This window comes from Podarcis filfolensis (assembly GCF_964270895.1).
Source record: "Podarcis filfolensis genome assembly, chromosome: 14".
NCBI lineage: Eukaryota > Metazoa > Chordata > Lepidosauria > Squamata > Lacertidae > Podarcis > Podarcis filfolensis.
Genome location: NC_139616.1, coordinates 35,409,962 through 35,433,104, shown reverse-complemented (window position 1 = coordinate 35,433,104; position 23,143 = coordinate 35,409,962). Strand labels below are relative to the sequence as shown.

Below are 23,143 nucleotides of genomic sequence, written 5' to 3'. Positions count from 1 at the left end.
TGGCTAGAAACCATTGATAAGTCTTATCCTCCATGAATTTGTCCAGTCGTTTTTTCCAAGTTGTTGGCTGTCACTTCTGTTCTGCAGCTCCTTCTGCTTTATACAAACAAACTGGATTCCTTAGTTTTATTTGTCACCAGACCTGCACCCCCTCCAAACCCTGGAACCAACCCTATAGTCGCTGGTGGGTGCCAGGCTCTGTGGCCTCCCTGTTTCACATTCAGGGCTTCTCTCTTCGAAGCTCAGATTAACAGAAGCAAACTAGAACAGCCTGGATGACCTTCATCAAGGGCAGGTCCAGAAGTGGCTGTTTTGAGTTTGGTAGGGCACTGAAACCATCAATAGGGAGGTTCTCGGGCAATTCTGTTGACTTTGGTCTATCGTTTACATTCAGGTCCAGCAGCGGATTGGCTACTGCCCTCAGTTTGATGCCCTTTTGGATCACATGACCGGGAGGGAGACCTTGAGCATGTACGCCCGGCTGCGAGGGATCCCTGAGCGCTACATTGGCAGCTGTGTGGAGAACATGCTCCGAGGCCTGCTCTTAGAGCCACATGCGAACAAGCTCATCAGGACGTACAGGTGAGGCAGAGAGATGCTGGCCTCCAAAGCTCAGCCCCCTGCCGGGGGTCCAGTCCAGAGAGACCTCACCGCACAGTTGTACAGGCACCAGGTTGACCCACCCCTGAGCTGGAGAGCTTTCCTCTCGCTCTTGTGCAGTTCCTGTTCGTTTCAGAGAGGCTTGTGCAGGAGAACTTCTCAAGGGACTGTGCCCCCCGGGAAAAGAGTTGCTTGCCTCCCACCCCCCTTTTTTTTTTAATAAATTTTTATTAATTTTCCAACATATATTAAAACACAATACAAATGACAATACATAAACAAACAAACATATAAACACGTATAATTTCATAACCTCTTTTCCTTAAACCTTGTTTCAACGACTTCCCCATACCTCCCTTTTCTGCATCCCTGTTTTAAACTTTTCCAGCAATCCCTAATTTCAATTACTTATAATTCACTTTCTTTAATCCTTTTTCTCTTACCCAATTATTTGTCGCTGCAATTCTGTTTTACATTACCCATGACATTTTAGCACTCATTAATTTTACAACAGTTCTTAAGATAAACTTTAAATTTCTTCCAATCTTCTTCCACCGTCTCTTTTCCTTGGTCGCGGATTCTGCCAGTCATCTCAGCCAGTCCCATATAGTCTATCACCTTCGCCTGCCACTCTTCCAGCGTGGGTAGTTCTTGTGTCTTCCAATACTTTGCTAAAAGAACTCTTGCTGCTGTTGTAGCATACATAAAGAACGTCCTATCTTTCCTTGACACCAATTGGCCTGCCATGCCCAGGAGAAAGGCCTCTGGTTTCTTATGAAAGGTACACTTAAGTACCTTCTTAATTTCATTATAGATCATTTCCCAGAAGACCTTGATCCTTGGGCACGTCCACCAAAGGTGGTAAAAGGTGCCTTCAGTTTCATTACATTTCCAGCAATTATTATTGGGCAAATGATAGATTTTTGCAAGCTTGACTGGGGTCATGTACCACCTATAAATCATTTTCATAATATTCTCTCTTAAGGCATTACATGCCGTAAACTTTATAACGGTATAAAGAGTTGCTTGCCTCCCACCCCCTGTTCCTCCTCACGCAGCTGCTCGTTTAAAAAAAATGAGAGAAGGGATAATCCTAGTTGTCGATTCAAAAATTCATTTAGTGTCCTGCCCCAAGTCCATTGTTAATGGGTAAATCGTGGGTGAAGGCAGCTGGGGCTGAACGATCCCTTGATGGCTTTGTAACAGGCAAAGTTCTTCCACAGCGGCGGCAACAAGCGGAAACTGAGTGCGGGGATAGCCCTGATTGGTGGCCCTCCTGTCATCTTCCTGGATGAGCCGTCCACCGGCATGGATCCTGTTGCCAGGCGCCTACTGTGGGATGCAGTTGCCAGGACGCGGGAGTGCGGGAAGTCCATCATTATCACTTCACACAGGTTGGGACCATTTTCTTAGCCTGCAATAGCATGGTGGGAAGGGAAGGGTTATCGAGGGAGAAAAGGGGCTGTGCTTATTCAACCTATTGAAAATTAATGAAAGACTGTTTGGGCTCCAGTACACCTATTATTTCAGAAATCTCCTCTATCACATCTTCCCCAAATCTGTATGCATGTTTGCACGACCACTGCACGTTCCATGGCTTGTATGTTGATTTTAACGTAATATGGTTTGAGTTACTTTTTTTAAATAATTTTGGTTTTCTTTTTTTAAATAATGGTGACTATAAATAATTATATCCTTGTCTCCTTTCAACAGCATGGAAGAATGTGAGGCTTTGTGCACCCGGCTGGCCATCATGGTGAATGGGCAGTTCAAATGCCTGGGGAGCCCACAGCACCTGAAGAGCAAATTTGGCAGTGGGTACACTCTGCTGGCAAAAACCCACAGCGATGATGAGGACAACCTTCAGGCCTTCAAAACATTTGTGGAGAAGACTTTCCCAGGTATGTACAGACAAGCTCGTGAGGACCTAAATCATAATAATTAGGGTGCCGGGAAATTAAGCAATTCTCTCTTTTTTATGTAGTCAAATGAGTTTTAGTCAAATAATCAGTTGACTTTGTACAAATTTTACTATACAAATGTGTTTGAATTTGCGTATGTATTTGCATACATTTGCATGTGACTTAAGTGATTCTGAGGCAAGATGAAGCACTTGCGTGTTGTTTCATAACCAACATTGTCTTGGAAGAGGGCATTCTCTCTATTGTGTGAGAGAAGGGGAGATGCCACCATCCATTTTAAATAAAGGTTTACAATATATAAAGAGCAAATGCAGTAAGGAATGCTTAAGCATACGGTATTAAAGAAATGATTGAACGTAGATTAATTGCCCATTTTCAAATGGAGCTACTGTGTGTGTGTGTGTGTGTGTGTGTGTGTGTGTAAAAGCAGTTTGTATGTGCTTTATATTAAATATATATTTAAAAATCTGCCTCCTGAATGATTGGGAGAATCTTTTTAGCTGTTAAAATGTTTTTGAATCAGTTTTGTATAATTAATTGATCAAACATTATTGCTTTGTTTATGATCTTTAGGATTCACTTAGGGCTTTTGAGAGTTAAAAGCACTCATCACGTGAAATCGACTTTGTTTATTTACTTATTATTTATCTATATTGTAAATCTTTATGACAACCCTATAAGGCTGGTCTGTTTTACCTCCATATTTGGGGTTGGAAAGCTTAAGCTGGGAGATTACAGGGTGTGGGGGGGGGGACGTTGTTTCTGTTCCCAAAGGCTACTTAGGGAATGAAGGCAGCCCAAAGCGGAGGCTTCCTGATTCGTAGCTCAGCATCTTAGCCACACTTGTCTGTAGCTCCTCTCCTCCTCACCCCCAACCAGCTTGAATGCCAGTGGCTGGGAATCACAGGTGGGCAGAGTGCTGCTCTGCGCAGGTCCTTCCCACTGGCTTTCCGTCGAGTCATCAGCTTGGCCACTGTGAAAACAAGATGTGGGACTGCATGGGCCATTGGCCCAATCCCAGCAGGAATTTTCTGGTGTTATTATCTCTGCTTCTCCTCTTCCAGGGAGCATCCTGAAGCATGAACATCAGAGCATGGTCCATTATCACCTCACCAACAAGAACCTCAGCTGGGCACAGGTAAGGGCTGAAGGGAATCTGCTGGTGGGCTTGAGCAGTGGCCACTTCTGAAGGCCCACCTAAATGTCCTCCTTATTGTACATTCATGATAATTTGCAGGGGGGGGCAGGGTTGCTAGACCAAAGGTGGGGAACCTTTTGCAGCCTGAGGGCCACATTTCCACCTGGAAAAACTTCTGAGGGCCAGAAGCATTTTCCTCTGCCCTCTTGAGCTTGGGGTGGTGGTGCAGGAGATAGCATTCTCTGTAGCAGCCACTAAGTTGTGGGACTCCTTCATTATACAGCTCCTGGCTTTTGACACTTGAGGTGAATATTATTAGGTCTCAATTTCTTAAAATTTTTGTGATTGTAAGTTGCTTTCGTTGTCACCCACCCTAGGTGAAGGATATGTGATTAATAATAATAATAATAATAATAATAATAATAATAATAATAATACTATCTATCTATCTATCTATCTATCTATCTATCTATCTATCTACCTATCTTTTATTTATTTATACATACATACATACCCTGCCCATCTGGCTGGGTTTCCCCAGCCACTCTGGGCGGCCCCCTACAGAATATTAAAAATAGAATCAAACATTAAAAACTTTCCATGACATCTGATGGGAGGGCTTTCCACAGGGCGGACACCACTACTGAGAAGGCCCTCTGCCTGGTTCCCTGTAGCTTCACTTCTCACAGTGAGGAACCAGCAGAAGACCCTTGGCGCTGGACCTCAGTGTCCGGGATGAACGATGGGGGTGGAGATGCTCCTTCAGGTATACTGGGCTGAGGCCATTTAGGGCTTTAAAGGTCAGCACCAACACTTTGAATTGTGCTCGGAAATGTACTGGGAGCCAATGTAGGTCTTTCAGGACCGGTGTCATATGGTCTTGGTGGCCACTCCCAGTCACCAGTCTACCAGCCGCATTCTGGATTAGTTGTAGTTTGCGGGTCACCTTCAAAGGTAGCCCCATGTAGAGTGCTTTGCAGAAGTCCAAGCGGGAGATAACTAGAGCATGCACCACTCTGGCAAGACAGTCTGCAGGCAGATAGGGTCTCAGCCTGCGTACCAAATAGAGCTGACACGAAATTGAACTGCACCTCCATGGACAGCTGTGAGTCCAAAATTACTCCCAGGCTGCACACCTGGTCCTTCAGGGGCACAGTTACCCCATTCAGGACCAGGGAGTCCTGCAAACTAGCCCAACCCCTGTCCCCCAAAAATAGTACTTCTGTCTTGTCAGGATTCAGCCTCAATCTGTTAGCTGCCATCCATCCTCCAGCCAGACACTCACACAGGACCTTCATCACCTTCACTGGTTCTGATTTAAAAGAAAGGTAGAGTTGGGTATCATCCGCATACTGATGAACACCCAGCCCAAACCCCCTGATGATCTCTCCCAGCAGTTTCATATATACGTTAAAAAGCATGGGGGAGAGGACGGAACCCTGAGGCACCCCACAAGTGAGAGCCCAGGGGTCTGAACACTCATCCCCCATCACCACTTTCTAGACACGGCCCAGGAGGAAGGAGCGGAACCACTGTATAACAGTGCTCCCAGCTCCTCTAGGTGGTCCAGAAGGATGTCATGGTCGATGATATCAAAGGCCGCTGAGAGATCCAGCAGAACTAGGAAACAGCTTTCACCTTTGTCCCTGGCCCACCAGAGATCATCGACCAGTGTGACCAAAGCAGTTTCATTCCCATGATGAGGCTTGAATCCTGATTGGAAGGGATCCAAATGGTCCACATCTTCCAGGCATGCCTGGAGTTGTTCATTAACCACCCACTCAATCACCTTGCCCAAGAATGGAAGATTTGAGACTGGGCAATAGTTGGCCATATTGGCCGGGTCCAAATATGTTTTTTTAAGAAGCAGTTTAATGACCACCTCTTTCAGTGGGTCTGGGAAGGTGCTCTCACAGAGGGAAGCATTCACCACCCTGCAGAGCCCATCACCCAGCTATTCCTGGCTCTCTTTTATGAGCCAGAATGGGCAAGGATTGGTTTCACTCATCCAAGCAGCCTGTCCACATCCTCAAGAGGTAAAAGATTGGAATTGATCCCATGCAACTTGACTAGACAGGACTCTAGCACTCTCCCACCCCGGCCCTGTTCTCTACCTCCTTCCAAATCTGAGCGACTTTATCTGCAAAAAACTTTGCAAAATAATTGCAGGAGATCTTGAGGTCCTTACCGGGCCCCGATGGCAAAGGTGGTTCCATTAGATTGCAAACCACCTGAAAGAGTCTCCTGCTGCTGTTTTCTGCAGATGCAATAGAGGTGGTGAAGAAGGTCCATTTCACCGTCCCTATCGCCACTTGGTAGGCTTGACGTTGAGTTCTAACCTGTGTCTGGTCCGATTCAGAATGAGTTTTCCACCACCAGCGCTCTAGCCGTCTCAGCAATTGTTTCATCACCCTTAGCCCTGGAGAAAACCACGGGGCTATCCAGGCTCCATGCAGTTGGAGAGGGTGCTTCAGAGCCAAACAGTCAATAGCTCTGGTTAACTCCGCATTCCAGCGGGCCACCAGGGAATCAGCTGAAAGACCACCAAAACATCCCCTACCATATTATGGATGTTGCAGTAAGAATAGATCATAGTAAGAGGAGGCCCTGGCTTGTTCTTGGGGAGAAGGGAAGATCTTGGAAAAGCAACCCAAGGCCTCTTACAAACCTTTCAAAAGCGCTGCTTGAAGGAAGGTGCTTCTCTCCTCAGCCTCTCACCAAGATTTTGCTGTCTCCTTTCTCCCAGGTGTTTGGGGCACTAGAGAAAGCCAAAGAGAAGTACTGCATGGAGGATTATTCCGTCAGCCAAATCTCCTTGGAGCAAGTCTTTATGAGCTTCACCCGTTTCCAGCACTACACAGAGGATCAAGGGAAATGAGGCGGAGCCCCTCTGCCTGCTCCACACGGACTGACCCTGCTGCCTATACATAGTATATATAGAGACAGTAATTTATATTATCAGCCATGTCTTCAACAATGCATCAAAAGGACAGACATTCTCAACGAAGCGGGGGGGGGGGGGGCAGGCAAGATCTCCTGCTCTCCGCAGTGCCGGGATCAAGAGGAAGAGCATGCATGATGTGTGCGTGTGTGTCATGGTGTACGTCCACATGCGGCGAGGCATGGGAAAGAGCAGCAAAGGGCTGCATCTCAAGGCAGCACAGCCAGCCTGTGGGTCTTAACTAGCTCTCCCTCCGCCTTTAAGCCAACCAGAGAGGACAGTGTTGCACCACCACGCAGGTAATGCACTCCTGGTGCTGGGATGACTGGTGGACCCTGTCTTTTGCATCCTCTCCTCCAGGACTTCCACTGGGTCAACATCTATGTCATTGGCCCAGTGTGCCTCTGCAAATGAGGCACTGGCAACGCACACGTCTGTCTGTCTGCAGCCCATGTCTGTATGAGGAAACAAAACGTCCCCCGTGTGGCGTATCCGTCCAGCCCGACTTCCTTTTCGCCACTCGCTTTCCTCAGGTGGAGCGAGACGAGGAGGGCAGCATGCAACCGGTCACGGTCCCCACCTCACTCTGGGGTTCCCATCAGATCTGGGATTATTTATTTATTTTCCACAAGGTGCCGGCGGGAGGGGGGGGGAGATAATGCATTTTGCTTTTCAGACAACTGTGAGGCTGAGTTTAGCATAGTAGGAATCCCACGGGCACCACCCTTGCACATTCCTTCATCCATGTCACTAACCTTAAATGTTCATGGAGAATCTCCTTCAAGGTGGTTTTGCTGTAGTTTAGAGCAATGTTCTTCAACCTTTGGTTATCCCCAGATGTTGTTTGCTTATGCTTCCTATCACCTGCAGGGATATGAGCAAGCTGGAAGATGAGTAGAGAAGGACAGCCAAGATGATAAAGATACCAAGCCTTACGAGGAACGGTTGTGGGAGGTTGTGGGTAGGTTTAGCCAGGATAAGAGGAAATGGAGAGGAGATATGACAGCCACCTTCAAATATCTAAAGGGCTGCCACGTGGAAGAGGGAGCAAGCTTGTTTTCTCCTGCTCCAGAGGGTGGAACCCGAACCAATGGATCCAAATTACAAAAAAAGAGATTCTGACTAAGAACTTTCTGGCAGTAAGAGCTTATTCAGCTACTTCAGAAGGTGCTGGGCTCTCTTTCTCTGGAGGTTTTTAAACAGAGGTTGAATGGTCATCTGCCAGGGATGATGACCCTTTGGGTTCCTTCCAACTCGATGACCCTTTGGGTTCCTTCCAACTCTACAATTCTTCAAATCTATGATCCCTAACCATTAGTTAAGCTGGCTGGGGATGGTGGGAGTCAAGAGTCCAGCACCATCTGGGGACCAAGGGCTGAAGAGAACTGATTTAGAGAACTAGCCAAAAGCTTCCATCAGCCATGGATCATGGGAGAGTTCTCTGCTGTATGAAATCCTAGCCAATTGCAAAGAAGTGGAACCGCCACTTGGCAACCTGTCATTTTGTCTGTGTATGCTCCAGGACCAACTAATCATGTGCTCTGTTACGGCTTGATTCTGGACCCAGGTGGGGACATTGTTCTGCACTTTTGGGGTTTGTAGCAGCCAAGTCAGCCTTGGCCTAGGCTGTTGTCAGATGGCAGCATCTCCATGTCCTCCTCCTCTGAAATCTGGAAAGAACAGGCCGTGAAGGTGTTGGGGACAGGTGGCCACTTATATTAAGGTGCTCTGCTGGAACCAGGGCTTTTGAATCCCTCCAAGAAGTTGGGAGTGAGGAGGAAGTTCATGCCTGGTTTCAAGGTGCTCACCTGCATCTGCCAAGGTGCTCACCTGCACTGTAGGATATGTTCTGTTGTAGTGCTGCTTTTGTCTCAACAGATGACCAGGATGTGTTCCCACTTAGGGCCAGCTCAGCCCTTGGTTCCCCCAGAATGAAGGATGTTCCCAATGCAGGGCAGGGGAATCCTGAGACTCTCCAAATGCCTCTTCGACCCCAGTTCCCATCACCCCAAAAACGTTGGCCATGCAGGCAGGGGGTGATGGGAGCTGCAGCCCAAAAACATTAGGAAGACAGGCTCCCCATGCCAGCCTTATCACCTCTGTTAGGGTGAGTTAGCACATTCCCCTTGGGGAAAAAATGAGAGAAATCCCACCATGTCATAGCAGACATTATTGTGGTTGTCCCTTGCTTTCCCCACATGGGGGCGCCTTATAGAAATCACCATGTTAAAACCTGCCTTTTGTATTGCATTGAGGAAAGATTAAGGAACAGAGTGAAGGGTCCTAGCAAGGGGTTATTCTACTTGTCCAAATGGGGAACTCTGGAGACTAGCATTTTGTAGGGCCAGGTGTGTTGCAGCCCAAGTGCCCATCCCGGCAAAAAAATTAAAAAATCCTGCCTTAGATAAATGTGGGCCTAATTGCATGCACCTGTCAAGACTTGAACAGCACCTGCTAATTAAGCATCTGCTCTGCACTGAGCCCTCTGTATGCTGCTTGCTAGATCACCAAAAAAACAAAACCCACCCAAATCTGCAGCTCCAAGTTGGGCAGAGGGGAACCCAGCAAAAAAACAAAACAAACCCTTCCATTTTGTCCCTCCTTTAATGCATCCTATTTTTGCAAAGGCAATGATGGCAGTTGCAGTGCTCAAGGTTTTAATGAGACTCGGAGATTGTCAGCAGATCAGGCAGGAAGTGGCCTAGTTCTTCATTCCCAGGCCCTCTAGCAAGGAGATAATTCCTGGCCACCAACCCTTAGCCATTGGCTAGTCCTCGTTGGGTTCATGCATTTCCTTGCACCTGCAGCCGAGTAAAATTTGATATCTGGAAGAGAATTCCACATCTGCGGAATCCTTAATTTGCATTACCATAAAACAATGTTTTGATCCCTTAGTGCTCCAGAAATAAGCTTGGAAATGCAGTTGAAATACCAGAAGACGTGTGACGGGCTATGCAGGCCCCCCCCAGTTCTGAGGGGGTGATGTTGTAGTGCTCTTCATAATTTGTCCCTGCACATGGCTTAGCAGAAGTGGAATGAAATAGCAAATGTAGGTACGTTAATGTAATACATCTAGATGTGTTAGCTATGCTGTCATTGGAGCAGAATCTGGGTCTTTTAGGCACACAGTATTTTTTGGTCCATCTGCCCCCTTTCTTCTTATACAGGGAATTCCATGGAGGGGATGGCCATGATTCCTAATCATGTTTGGTGCCAGAAAAGTACTCCTTCAAACTACACTACTTAAGGCAGTTGTGCACTTGCCTTCAATTGGCTTAAAAACTGACAGCTGCCTGAATGGGTTCTTCAGGTCAAGGAGAATTGGACCCCTCTTGCTATGGACGTGTGTATTGCCAATCTTTGAGGAGCTGGCCATCTGCATACTGGTTAGCTGACCCTGGAGTGGAAGCAATCAGGTTTCTGGAGGTGGAAAAGAGGGAGGAGCCAGTACTTTATTCTGGGGTTACTTTGTGCTTGTAGTTGTTTGTCAATGGGTTGCACTGTGGGACCAGTATGAAGATGGTCTGTGCTCTAGAAAGTGTGTATCTGCAGACCAACATCACTGATTGGGAGTGTATCAGATTGCTTAAAGAGTTGGAAGACAGAGGGCTAATTTTGCCACTGAACAGCCTTGTGTGTGGCATTGTGGATTGTTGTTTTCAAAACTTCTCATGGCCCTTTTAATAACTGTGATGTCATGTGGCCACAATTTTAAACAGAGGTTGGATGGCCATCTGTCATGGATGCTTTAGTTGAGATTTCTTGCATTGCAGGGGGTTGGACTGGATTACTCTTGGGGTCCCTTCGAACTGTACAATTTTATAATTCTATTATTATTTAAATAAGAGTTCTGGTTGCTGCGTCCCACAAAAGGCTATTCTAGTACTGGGAAAGGTGCAGAAACGGGGGTGAGATTATCACGGTGTGGTTAGAGCACTTCCCTGCATCAGGTTGGCCACTGGGGCTCTTCAGAATAACCCAACTATGCATTTTCCAAGGGGTGCCTTTGGGTCACCCCCGGGCACAAGTCGAACTGCCCTAGGTGCATCCAAGAGTTCTGTGCATTGTGTGCATCGTTTGCTTAGCCTCTTCCATGTGGCAGAAACCCAATCCTATGATGTCTGTGAACAAATGGGGTGGAAGGGGGAGCTAGTCGGTCCTTTCTATCACCACCCTGCCTTTGGCTTACAAAGCCACCCACTCAAGAAAGGCGCTTCAAACTACTTATTTCAGGTGGTGCATGTTCCTTGTTGTCTTCCTTTTTAAGAGTGTATTAGTGGTGTCCTTTTTTTGTCCGTTTCCAGTGGTTTGTCTCTTATTTTCCGTGTTCAATCACATTCCGTCCAGTTTGGCCAAGGCCAGCCTAAGGTGCCACTCCTCCTAGTGAACCCAGGCACAGTCCACCAAGAGGTTCTCCTGCACGAGCCATGGCTTGCATGCACAACATACGTTTTAAAATGCATTGCTTCCCTCCAGGAATCCTGGGAGCTGTAGTTTAATCCTCATGGAGCTACAATTCCCAGCAACTGCTGCTCCCCAGATCCTTTGGGGGAAAGCCATGCTCTTTAAATGTATGGGGTTGTTGTGGCCTCTCTTGACATGGAGACGCTCAGTCCGCCTGTCTTATCCCCCACTCCACCGTCCTTGGAAGCATTAAAAATATACCAGAAGCAGCAGCCACCTCACCTAACCTAGACAGGGCCAACACCAGGTTCAGCTGCTCATTACTTGGTGCAGGCCTTAGCTGAAGTTTGCAAGGTTCATTGGTGGAGAAGCAGCTCCCCTTTTGCAGGGAGAGCCAGTAGAGGACTGTGCAGGTGCTTCTTTGCTCCGTTGCCTTCCTTCCCTCCTGGGCCCCTGGGCCTTTTTTCGCATACACCCCCAGGTGCTTTCTGGCGAACAAAAGAGTTGCAAAGCCAAAGGGAAACTCTGGTCTGCTTCAAGCAGATTGGAGAACAGCCTTTGCTCTTAATAAGGGCTGATCCACTTTCAGAACTGCTTCAGGTTGTTACAGACACTCAACACTGGCTTTTCTAGGCAACAGTGGAGGTTGCTTCATTTAGGCAAACTGGGCGCTGCCTCGTCAACTTCTGCCAAGCTCCAGCTGCCAGCCTTCTTACTTTGTCCAGCCCAGCAAGGTGGCACAGCCTGCCAGCTTCCTCCTCCTCCTCCGCCTCAGTGTTGGCCCTTATAGAACTCAGCAAGGAGGAGGATGGGGACAAAACTAGAATGCCTGTCCTTTGGCTCCCCCTACTGTTGGGCTCCCTTCCTTTTGCCCTACCAGCCCCAATGGGCTGCAACCACCACTATTTATAAGCATGTGGCGGTCACCCACCAGGTCCTCTAAACAGTGGATATTTGCCAGGGACCTGGTGCATCTAACTGGTGCAAGTCTTCAAGTGTTATGTGGAATGTACCTTTTATGGAGGGGGTGGGTTCACTCTTGCTTGGTCCACTTTTTGCTTTACCATACACTAAACTCTGCAGCTGTTCCCTTCCCCTGGGACCTCCCTGCTTGTCCATCCACATGGGATCTAGATCTGTGGTTTTTTAAACCTCCCCGGGTTTCTTGAGGAACCTTATTCAGTAGGCCTTCCTCAGTGAGATCCCTAATGGCAAACAGGCTTCCTTGGAAGGTGGCTCACCTGCTATTAGCAATATCCCTGTGCTACCACAGAGGGCTTTCAGGTGTTGAGTTTCTCCCTTTTTTATTTCATTGGTTCTGCCCCTGCACATCGCAGTTGCTGTGAATGGCAGCAGAACCCTGAAATAAATAAGTAAAGCAGAGGGTGGGGGGGTGTCCCCACTATGTTCCCAGGTATGCACTCAGTTACTTCACAGGGGCAATGGTGAGGCTTCCATGCAAGCAGACTGGTTCCCTGAGGATCAGGAGTTTTGACAACCACTGCTTTAGATGTCTCGAGAGAGTAAAATAGTCACAGTTTTGTTGTTTTCAGTACTTTGACTTACACAGCTAATCCCTTCGTCTTGCACAAGTCACTGCATTTTTGCACAATTGTATGTGTGTGTGTTTATGGATCCAGTTTGTGCTCTGAAATTTCTCAGGTCTGTTGTTGCACCAACCCCCCAAACACAATGTACTTAAATGTTTTTGCTGCAAAGGCAAACGGAACCAGCGGAGATCACCTCTTGCTGCTTTTGGTCACATGACGACAGTGGCAAACTGAGCACTAATCAAAACCACGAAAGCCACCCATTAGGTATTGCATCCTCCCAATGTATGTGCCCCTTTTCTGATTCCCCCCCCCCAATATTTCACTTTTTATTTGTGTTGGGTTTTGTGTGTGTGTGCGCGCCTGCCTATGAAAATACATTTTTAAACACTAAGGAGGATACAGGGACTTCTGAAAGGGAGGGGTGCAGGGTTAGTCCATGTCTCAGACATGTGAGTGTGTGTCCATCTGCTCTTCAATGGCTCTTATGTACTGCAGTCAGTTGTAGTGGTGACATTTTCCCCCATCTCAAAAAATAAACTGGATTTTCAAAATAATGACTCTGCATTTTTCCCCTGTCATGGTAGATGGGGGGGTATGTATCTGTGTGTGTGCGAGCACATGCATACACACTGACATCCCAGAGAGTGTAACATACTTAGCAGGTGTGTGTATGTGTATGTGCTGTGCATAACTACATGGCATCAGCTGCTGCTCTGCGAGAATCATAGCTCTGCTCTGCTGCCACAGTTTGGAGGCAGGAATGCCTCTGATTCCAATTACTGGAAACCAAGAGAAGGTGAGAACTCTCTTGTGCTCAAATGCTGCTTGAGGCATCTGGTGGGCCACTGTGAGAACAGGGTGGTGAGCTAAATGGGTCCTTGGCCTGATCCAGCTAGGAAACCCTGATGTTCCTAAATAGAACAATACAGTGGTACCTCGGGTTACATACGCTTCAGGTTACAGGCACCACTAACCCAGAAATAATACCTCGGGTTAAGAACTTTGCTTCAGGATGAGAACAGAAATCGTGCTCCGGTGGCGCAGCAGCAGCAGCGGGAGGTCCCATTAGCTAAAGTGGTGCTTCAGGTTAAGAACGGACCTCCGGAATGAATTAAGTACTTAACCCGAGGTACCACTGTACCCAAGAACATAGAAACTATCCTCCCCTAAGCTAAAACTTGAAGCAAGAGCAGGACTTTGCACTCTACGTTGTTCCTGCCTAAGCACTTGTATTACCTCCCAACATGCATGGGGGGGGGGAGCTGGATGACGTACAGAGTGAAAAGCAACAATACTGTCAGAAGAGATAGCTCAGTTGGTTAGAACATGGTCTGATAACACCAAGGTTGCAGGTTCAATCCCCCGTGTGGGAGAGCTGCATATTCCTGCATTGCAGGGGGGTCGGATGTCACGATTCTACATCCCTGCCTTGACCAAACGGCAGCGCAACACTTAGCAGCTGAGGCAAAAGCAAACCTGAATCCCCCTGCGCCGCCACCTCCCCCCTGCCCTTGATCTGCCAGCCAGCAGAACACCACCAGCAAAGGCTTTTGTAATCGTTTCCTTTTTTGCAGGAGTGGCGTCCTTGGCCCGCTCCCAGCCATAATTCCTCCCCACGCAATATGGCCTTGTTCCACTGGCACATTGGTGCTTTTATTGAGAATGCAGTCTTGGCTTTACAGGGCAGCGCTGGCTTTCCAGAGGGTGCCAGCTCCAAGTGGGAGTAGGACAGGGTTGCCAGACCCTCCCCTAAGCCTCCCCCCCAAACCCACGTTGCCATGGCACTTCCGGACATTCAGTCTGTCTGAATCTTCCGGTGGAAAAAAAATCCAGAGCTTCTAAGGAAGCAGTTCGCTGTCGATCACTCTCCTTCCTGCCCCCAAAAGTGGGCTCCAGGGTGGGGGACTGCCAAGGGGTTCCCCATTTTCTCTCTCTTTTCTCTTTGCTTGGACGGGTGCATATTTTCCTTACGGTAAATTTAAAACTTTTTTGTTTTAAGCTTTCTGCATAACCCCTTGTTAAGATCCGTTCTCGATTTTTGCCAGGAACTGTTGGGCCCACCAGTCCTCAAGGTCTATGGGCACAAAATCTGAAAAAGAGAGAGAGAGAAGATTGGGTCCATTTAAGAGCACACGCAGAACAAAAATCTGCCTGCAAAATCTGAAGGATTAGGCTAAGAAAATATCAAAACTCAAATAACTTAGTTTCTTTTGTTTACAAGAGTCAAACTCAAAATGGCCACAGAAATCAAAACCAATATAAAGTAAAGTAAAAGTTCAGTCATACCTTGGTTGTTGAACACCCTGAAACTTTGATATTTTGGCTCCCAAACGCCGCAAACCCAGAAGTGACAGTTCCGGTTTGCAAACGTTCTTTCGGAACCCGAACAGGGCTTCCACGGCTTCTGATTGGCTTTGGGAGCTTCCTGCAGCCAATCAGAAGCTGCGATTTTGTTTTCGAACGTTTTGAAATTTGAACGGACTTCCGGAACGGATTCCGTTTGACTTCCAAGGTACGACTGTATATACATTAAAATGCTGTAGAACACAACCTGCCCACAGAAAGAAGGAACTTATTTTGTATCCATCAACCCAATTACTATGCTAGAAACAGGAGATTGAGGGCCTCTCCAGCCTGGAGGGATTTTTATAATAGTGCAAAGACCAGGGTAAAGAGGTGCAATAATCCTGGTAACCATTTCCAGAGGTGTTGTTTGTTTAACAACCAATCCCTGTTCATAGGGAAGTCTGGGAACTGTGGTTCTGGAAGTGGACCGGGGGGGGGGGGGTCTCCTTGCAATATGTCCCAGTGAACTGAGTAGGGATTCACTAGAATATAGATGCAAATTTGGCATTTTACCACTAAACAATGGCTCTTCTAAGTATCATGGAATGGGGGACAGGGTGCGGGCAAGGGAAGAAAGCTGAGAATTATTTTCCAGCTTGGATTTTTTAATCTGAGCCGGGGAAGAATCTAGGGGCTTGTAAAGGTTGCCTCTTGGTTCTGAGGATCTGGCTGACATCTCTTGTGTATCCCACGGCGCTTGATTCCATGCCACTCCTTGAAGGCAGGCCACACACACTTACTTACCTTTCAATTCAGGGCCAGGTGTCTTTTCTGTGTATTGCACTGGACCAGATCTGCTGTCCCCTTGCTGGACGCCATCCAGCTGCTGCTGCACCTGTTGCCAGGCTGGAGGGTGGGAGAGAGGAGGGCACATGAGGAGAGAAGGACACTCCAAAGCAGCAAACCTCATGGAGGCCCCATTTTCTGGCTGACAAGAACTCGAGCTGCTGATGCCTTTCCTGAAGAAGGCTTTGGCCCCTTTGCAGGCCAAAGACTATGTAGCTTTCAGTGGGGAACCAGATCCAGCCTATGGACCAGATCCTTATCACCCTTTGCCTGTAGATAAAGTTCGACAGGTGGGTGGGGCTGCTCACCTGTCAATCACATGATGTCACAGTGATGTCAGACAGTGGTGGCTAATACCCATTGGGACTGGGAGGGCATTAGCCCAAAAGTAAGTAAAGGTAAAGGGACCCCTGACCATTAGGTCCAGTTGTGACTGACTTTGGGGTTGCGGCGCTCATCTCGCTTTATTGGCCGAGGGAGCTGGCGTACAGCTTCCGGGTCATGTGGCCAGCATGACTAAGCCGCTTCTGGCGAACCAGAGCAGCGCACGGAAACGCTGTTTACCTTCCTGCCGGAGCAGTACCTCTACTTGCACTTTGACGTGCTTTTGAACTGCTAGGTTGGCAGGAGCAGGGACGAGCAACGGGAGCTCACCCCGTTGTGGGGATTCGAACTACCGACCTTCTGATCAGCAAGTCCTAGGCTCTGTGGTTTAACCCACAGCACCACCCGTGTCCCATTAGCCCAAAAGTAGATGGAGCTAATAACAGGCAGGCATAGCCAACTAATTCTAGATTTGTCCCCATCCTTCCCGCTGAGTTTTACAAAGGCAACACTGAATCTAAGCAGGAGGAGACTGACAGCCAGTGCCACCCTCTGGACCAGTTGGAAAGAAGGAAACAGGAAGTAGAGGCTGGCTGAAAGCAGGCTGATGCTGGCAGGAGCAGTGCCCCACTTGACCTAATGGACTGACCTTCACTAACATCTGCCGCTCGTTTTGTCGTCCAGACGTCCGCTTGTCTTGCCACTTTCCTCTGGGGAAACCTACTCTCTACCGCTGAATCAGAGCAAATGCCAATCAGGTTTCCCGCTTATTAACATTTGCTCCGATTCAGCAGTAAAGAGTGGGTTTTCCCAGGGAACGTGGTGGGGCAGACACATGCTTTCTAGGTACAGGAAAAGAAGTGTAGATGAACCCTTACAATCTAAAGCTTAGACCTGCTGGGTAGGTGGGGAGAAAGGAAAGCAACACCTGTTGAACTTCCCCTTTAAAAAAATCTATTTACATTTTTTTTGAAATCTACAGGCACACGTTAAACGTCACATATAGTTTTGACCATAGGCATGATTGTGTGAGGACCTTGAACTCCTTTACACCAGATCTCCTTAGACCAGGCTGCCATAGATGGGTGATGAGGGCCATTTACCTATTCAGGGCCACTGAGCAATAGGAAAAGGGAGTCTGGGTGTGGCCAAAGGCAGAGGTGGGCAGAGCTTGCAGTTTTGCAGGATTGCTTTTCTCTCTGGCATGTGCACAACCGCAAAGTGGAAGAGGAACCAGTTCCCTGAAGGAAGAATCCAGAGAGCAACAGACAGCCCACATTGACTGGTGAGACAGGTGTCGCTGAGGGCCCTGTGAAATTAAGCCAACCACTGCCGATCCCAAACCCCACACCTAGACAGAAGCATCTCCAGCCAAGCTGTAAGGAAAACAAGCACAGGTTAAAAACCTTGTTCCTGGGCTCAACAGAGCAGCTCACCTACCTTCATACACGAACCGAACATTTTCTTCATGTGCCACGGTGTAGTTTTCCTCTGTGGCCAACGTAGGGGGGGTCATGAGTGGGGGTCTCTTGCCATTTACCCTGTTGAACACGAGCTTTGGAGCTGGGCTGCCAAAACAGAGGCAGAGAATGTTATTCTTCCACAGTCATCATTGTTATTATTCAACCCTTCAAAGCAAAGGATTTGCCAAAAGATGTACAGTGAGGAAACCAGACACACCTCAAATACTTAATAATAATAATAATTAGACTTGTTAAGTCTCCAAGTGACTGATACATTAAAAACATAAATTAAGTACATAATGCAATAAAATCAGAACAAACAACTCCCACAGGAATCTTGGCAGGATGCTAATAACAAACCAACATCATCTCAGTCTATAAAAAGGCCTGGTGTTAAAAAGCTGTCAATGAAGGTGCCAGGTGGACCTCGCTGGGGAGAGCATTCCACAGAAGGGAAGCCACAACTAGAATGGCCCTTGTCGCCACTCCCTGTGCCTCCCTTGGAGGGAGAACCTGCTTGTGGTGCTTCCCTGCCCTGCAGTATTTTTTTCTCCCCAGCTAGGAGAGATTATGTCTATCTTTGTCCACTGCCCAAATAAGGCAGCTGTACAGAAGGATTTGACACCTCCAGTAAGGCTGTTCCTGAGAACAGCAGCCCTGCAACCTGCCCATGGTGAGGGAAGGGAAGGCAACGCACAATACGTTTATAACACTCCATCTCAGGTGCCCAATAAAAATGGTTTTATTGTTCAGTAAACTGCTGGGCTTACAAGGCAATACCTGGCCTGGCACCTACCATAATACTTGCTTGAGGGCAATCAGAGCATCTTAGCTATGGGCGGAGGTGGGTGAGTTATAAATTCTTCAAAAAGATCAGCCGCAGAATAAATTTCTATGGGAACCCTGGTGGTTGCCTCGGGCACTGGGCTCAAGGCGGTGCTGGATTGGGGTGGGGGTGGGATTCCTGTCATGAGCTATTATACTCAACTATCCACTCAGCTGCTGAGGAAAAAATAGTGCAATCTGCTCATCCAGCATGAATAAATCAAAGATCTACAGATCGCTGCTTGCAAATTTTACAGGGATAAATTGTGTATGTAAAGAAGGGCATTGAAGATTTGAAACAAGGAACAAATAGGTGTGCCAAGGGCATGTAGTGTCTTGTATCCTGGACTAGGAGCTGGCAGACAAGGGTTCAAACCTCCCCTTGCTGGGAATAGTCTCTGGGCATGACCTACCTTACAGAGTTGTTGTGAGAATGGAAGGGGAACTGGGGAGAGCCATGTGGTGCCCATTGTATCCTGAAACTGAAGTTGATTTGATAAGGGAACCTTAACAATGTGACGGAATAAGGAATTTGCCGGGCTCCTCCACATAACCCAGTTATTATGCTTTCATCCTGATCTGCTTCCACAAAGCTTATGCAGTGGCCAAACTACATCCAGTTTTTATTGACTGTCTATTCTCATTTGCTTTGGGGGTAGAGTTATATGGCAACGGCCATTCAGCCCACTTTGCTTGTACAGTGATTTAGGTCTTCCCATTAGTCATTTGTTCACCCCACACTTTTCAATGCATTTCCCCATCACTTTCCTGACTGCAAAAAGCCTGTTTAGAAAAATAGGACTTTGCAGTGCTTTAATTGAGCAAACCTTAAACTTATGGCCTCCAACTGAATCCCTGCTGCAAAATCCTAATAGTCTGGAGGCCACCCAAGTTTCCCCCAGCTCATACAAAAAAACCAGAATGTCATACAAGGAAACTCGTTGATTTAATTTTTTTAAAGAAAGAGCTGTCTTTGTGTTCAAGAACGTACTGTATCAAGGATGCAATGCTGAACATCTTCCAAATCCATTAGTTCTCTAGATCAGGAGACCGCAACCGTGACCTGATTGTCCCCAGGCCAAATCCAGCAGCCCCCAAAAATGGAGCAACTGCCACGTTCCTTGCTTTTCCCTCCATGCCCAGTTCACTATCTCTCCCAAATGTTAGGCGCATGGGGAGCACGGAAAGCTGGTGCCCACTGGGGCTCCTAGGGCAAAAGTCAGGGAGCCCAACAGTAGGGGGAGCAAGAGCCAATGAGAGGCGGAGATGAATCATTCTGGTTTGGTCCCCATTCTCCAGCTCCTCGCTAAGTTCTACAAGGGCAACATTGAGACTAAAGAGGAAGAAACTGGCAGGCAGGACCTCCCCCTGAACTGGTTGTAAGTACGGAGGCAGGCAGGTGGGGGTGGCTAAAACAGACTGATCTTGATGGGGGCAGGGTCCCATTTGCCCTAATGGACCAGTCTTCACAGAGGGCAAATACTGATTTGGACTCATGCTCCATTTGCGATCAGTGGAACGAACGTGTGTCAGGAAAACTTCCAGGGATAGATGAACACACCATTGGGAAAGAGTAAGGATTATTCCCCCATCTCATCCTACTATTTCAACATACGTTTAGGTATGGAGCAAGGATTCTAACCCCACGTTAGTGTATTTTGCATCATCAAAATAATTAATCCAGAATTAACAAGCCCACACTTGTGCAAGCCAAGTGGACCATGTCAGGTGAGCTGGGGGAAGCAACAGGGCTGCCAAGACACACCCCTTCATCCCCATTTCCTATGGTACAGGATTATGCCAGTCTCAAAGTTGCCAGTCTCTCTCCTCAGCTCACAGGCTATGCACTCTGAATAGCTACGGTTATCGGTGAAATGGATCTATCGGACCAGGCATGTTGGCCAAATGACACAGATCCCTTTACTTTAAAAAATAAACAAAAATAAGAGCCTATTTTGTTGTGAGTTGTTAATGTTGCTGCTACCTGCATTATGAAATGCAATCAACAAGGAGGATAACTGCAATGAAGAAAGGGCCCCAGTGCAGTGGCAGAGCATCTGCTTGGCATGTGGGTTCAATCCTTGGTTGTGGGTTCAATCCTGGGCATTGCCTGGTAAGGCAGGGAGATATTCCCTGCCTGAAGTCCTGTATACACTATCAGTGTTCCTTGACAGAGTAATGCAAGCTCGATCTATCTATCCATCTTGCTGGCTACTATATATTTGGGAAACAGTTTGTCTGTTTGTTTTCTGTAGGTTGGGCTGCCTCTCAAGATATTGTCACCAAACTTGGCATGAGGGTTCCCAGTGTGGGGGTGATGTCTTTGCCAAAATTTGGACACCAGGCGCCATTCTGAATCAAGATGGCAGACCAAAATGTGACTTTGACATGACTTCACCCAATTTTTGATGGATCGAAACTCACAAATTAACACTATCCATTTAAAAATCAAATTTCCAGGGCTTTCTAAGAAGATCCAAGTCACGTGTGTGTGTGTGTGTAGCAGGAAAGTCCCGGCTCTGAGGAGTTCCATCTGGGTTAAATTTCAACAGCAAAAGAGGACGCCACCCACCAGGCTAATAGAGGCAGAGTTCTCTAGTGGTTGGAGTGCCAGACCACAACTTCAGAGCCTCACCCTCTATTCCTCAAATCCTTGCTCCTCATAAAGCTCAGAGGGTTGCTGTGACGATAACTTTCCAGTGAAGGATGAGCATGGATATAGCCAAGGGGTGGGGGGCAGAGGGGGGCAGCTGCCCCCCCCATCAAGCAAGACAATAGAAATACTTATCTAACTGACCAAATCACGTTGGTTCTGCCCCCCCAACCCTGGCTACACCCATGAGGGTGAGTAACAAATTTAATTATGATAGGGTGAGGGGGGATAAAAATACAAATTTGCCACCTTGAGCCCCTTGGAGGAAGGGTGTGAGCTAAATGCAATAGCCAACAGGATAAATAGCAGAGAGTGAATATGAGCTAGCTTTAACATTAAGGGCTCACAAGATCGGTTCTACAAAACCTCGCGAGCGCACCACTTCCGCGGCTTCCTAGGGCCTTTTGCCTCCGAGGGGCTAAGGATGGAAGAGGCAAGGATCTCCTCCGCTCCAGATTCCTGCGCCAGCACCAACTTCGAAGGGGGCCCCGCTGGGCTCTGCCCCGCCCCGTCTTTGGGACCCCCTCCTTGGCCCCGCCCCCTTGCAAGGGGGTGTGTCCGCTTCCTCGGCGCTTTCCAGGGGAAAGGTCGCCCGCTGGGCACGGGCTCGCGATCGATCTGGAAACACGCGCGCGCCCCCTCCCTCTCCAGCTCCAATGACGTCGCCTCCAAACACCCCCGCCGTGGCGAAGGAGATCCCCTCGCAGCCCAACACGCGCACGCACGTGCCACTGGCGTCCCTGCTGCACCCAGCGGGCCCTGCGCCCACTCCCACCCGCACCGGCCCACCCCCCCCCGCCTCTTACTCGTTTCCTACGAAAGCAGCCCGCCCTCCACGTGGGAGCCATGGGGCAAGGACAACCCCGGTAACCTTTCCACAAGGTCACCTCCCTCCCCCGTCTCCCCCCCCCCCGCCCCAAACACCGGAGGGCTGCGTGCCGCAGCGATGCCTCCCCCCCACTCACGCCCCCTCCCCAAGCAAGTCGGCCCAGGCGGGATGGCAGCGATTACGCACACCCCTCCTCCTCCCCCGGGCGGCTGTCACTGGAAGGGCCCAGCAGCAGCAGGAGGAGGAGGCGCCGCATTAAGGAGATCGCCTCGCACGCGGCGCGCAAGGTCACCGCCGCTCCGGATCGTCCTCTCCGGCCGGCCGGGCAGGATTTCCACCACCGCTGCCCAGGCGGCCATTGGGACCCGGCTCCGCGGTCCCGTCCCTGGCTGCGCGTGGGTAGGGGGAACCCCAGGGCCGCCTTCGCTCACCTTGACAGAGGCCACTCGCTGAACTGTTGCTGCTGCTGCTGCCGCCGGCGGCATTTCAGGTCGGCCAGTTTGCTCTCCACCTGCTGCGTGGGACCTGCGCGGGGGAAATCGAGGCAACATCCTTAAGGGGTGGGGGGCTGCGATCGAGCAGGGCCAGGGCAACGCGGCCTCCCGCCCAGAGGAGCCCCATCAGGCCTGGAGGGAGAGCTAAATGATCGAAGCTTAAAGGAAGGAATACGTCCCCCCCCCCCAACACACACACACACACACACACGGATCAATTTTGCAAAGGAAGGAAGGAAGTTTCCCAGAGGCACGGGCTGGGGAGGATTCCGGAGGGTCCTGGTCCCTCCTCCCTCCCTCTCAAAGCACAACCAGGTTGGCAGCGGGGTGGGGGGCGAGAGAGGAGGCACTTACGCACATGCAGATTCATCCCCACACATAAACGCCCACCTCCTTGTCCCGTCCTTACCTGTCCTCCGTTGGGTGGCTAACTTGCTAGGTCCCTTAGTGATGGTGTACATCATCTGCGTCTCCAAGCAGCACCAGATGAATGAAATGTGGGTCAAGGCAGGGAAAAGGGGGGCCGATCTGCCGCACACGCGCGCCCAACTAGAATAGTTTAGTTTTAAAAAATAAAAAAGTGTGTGTCCTGCACACACAACTTTACATGGCAAGGTGTTTTTTTTAACAAAAGCAATAATACATAATCATAATAAGATGCCTCTGTGCGCGCTTCTTTCTCCCCCACGTTGCGCTGATGGTGGTTCCCCCGCAAACCTTCCCAAGTGTTGTTGTTTTTGCTGCTGCTGCTGCCGCCTGTTGCAATGGCAAAGTCTTCCCGGCTTGCCTTTGACTTTAACTTCTCGGCGGCGGCGGCAGCTGGACGCGGCGCGGTTCTCCTTTAACTAGGCGAGTGGGAGCGCGA

General features: G+C 48.7%; 2 protein-coding genes across 3 annotated transcripts in view; one reads left to right on the top strand and one right to left on the bottom strand.

The window, feature by feature from the left end:
- Positions 1-13,112, top strand: part of ABCA3 (ATP binding cassette subfamily A member 3) — a 75,431-nt gene extending 62,319 nt beyond the window's left edge. For both annotated transcript variants that reach the window (XM_083584850.1, XM_083584851.1), the window contains exons 27-31: positions 395-582; positions 1,824-1,994; positions 2,314-2,501; positions 3,587-3,660; positions 6,407-13,112. In XM_083584850.1, the coding sequence (XP_083440976.1) occupies positions 395-582; positions 1,824-1,994; positions 2,314-2,501; positions 3,587-3,660; positions 6,407-6,538 (753 nt within the window). In that variant the 3' untranslated portion in view covers positions 6,539-13,112. The remainder of the gene's footprint in view (positions 1-394; positions 583-1,823; positions 1,995-2,313; positions 2,502-3,586; positions 3,661-6,406) is intronic.
- Positions 13,113-14,185: 1,073 nt separating this feature from the next.
- Positions 14,186-23,143, bottom strand: MCRIP2 (MAPK regulated corepressor interacting protein 2). Its single transcript, XM_083585442.1, has 5 exons — positions 22,688-23,143; positions 22,216-22,309; positions 17,455-17,582; positions 15,649-15,750; positions 14,186-14,647 (listed from the first exon to the last, which is right to left on the bottom strand). The coding sequence occupies exons 1-5, from the start codon at positions 22,740-22,742 to the stop codon at positions 14,577-14,579; spliced, it is 450 nt and encodes a 149-aa protein (XP_083441568.1). The 5' UTR covers positions 22,743-23,143; the 3' UTR covers positions 14,186-14,576.

What these genes read in the sequence shown, in the direction of transcription:
- MCRIP2 (XM_083585442.1), bottom strand. Translation starts at nt 22,742, where the DNA reads ATGATGTACACCATCACTAAGGGACCTAGCAAGTTAGCCACCCAACGG. An exon ending in AGCCACCCAACGGAGGACAG is followed by an intron (nt 22,310 to 22,687) that starts GTAAGGACGGGA and finishes TCCCCCGCGCAG; the next exon opens with GTCCCACGCAGCAGGTGGAG. An exon ending in TGTTCGGTTCGTGTATGAAG is followed by an intron (nt 15,751 to 17,454) that starts GTAGGTGAGCTG and finishes CCCACCCTCCAG; the next exon opens with CCTGGCAACAGGTGCAGCAG.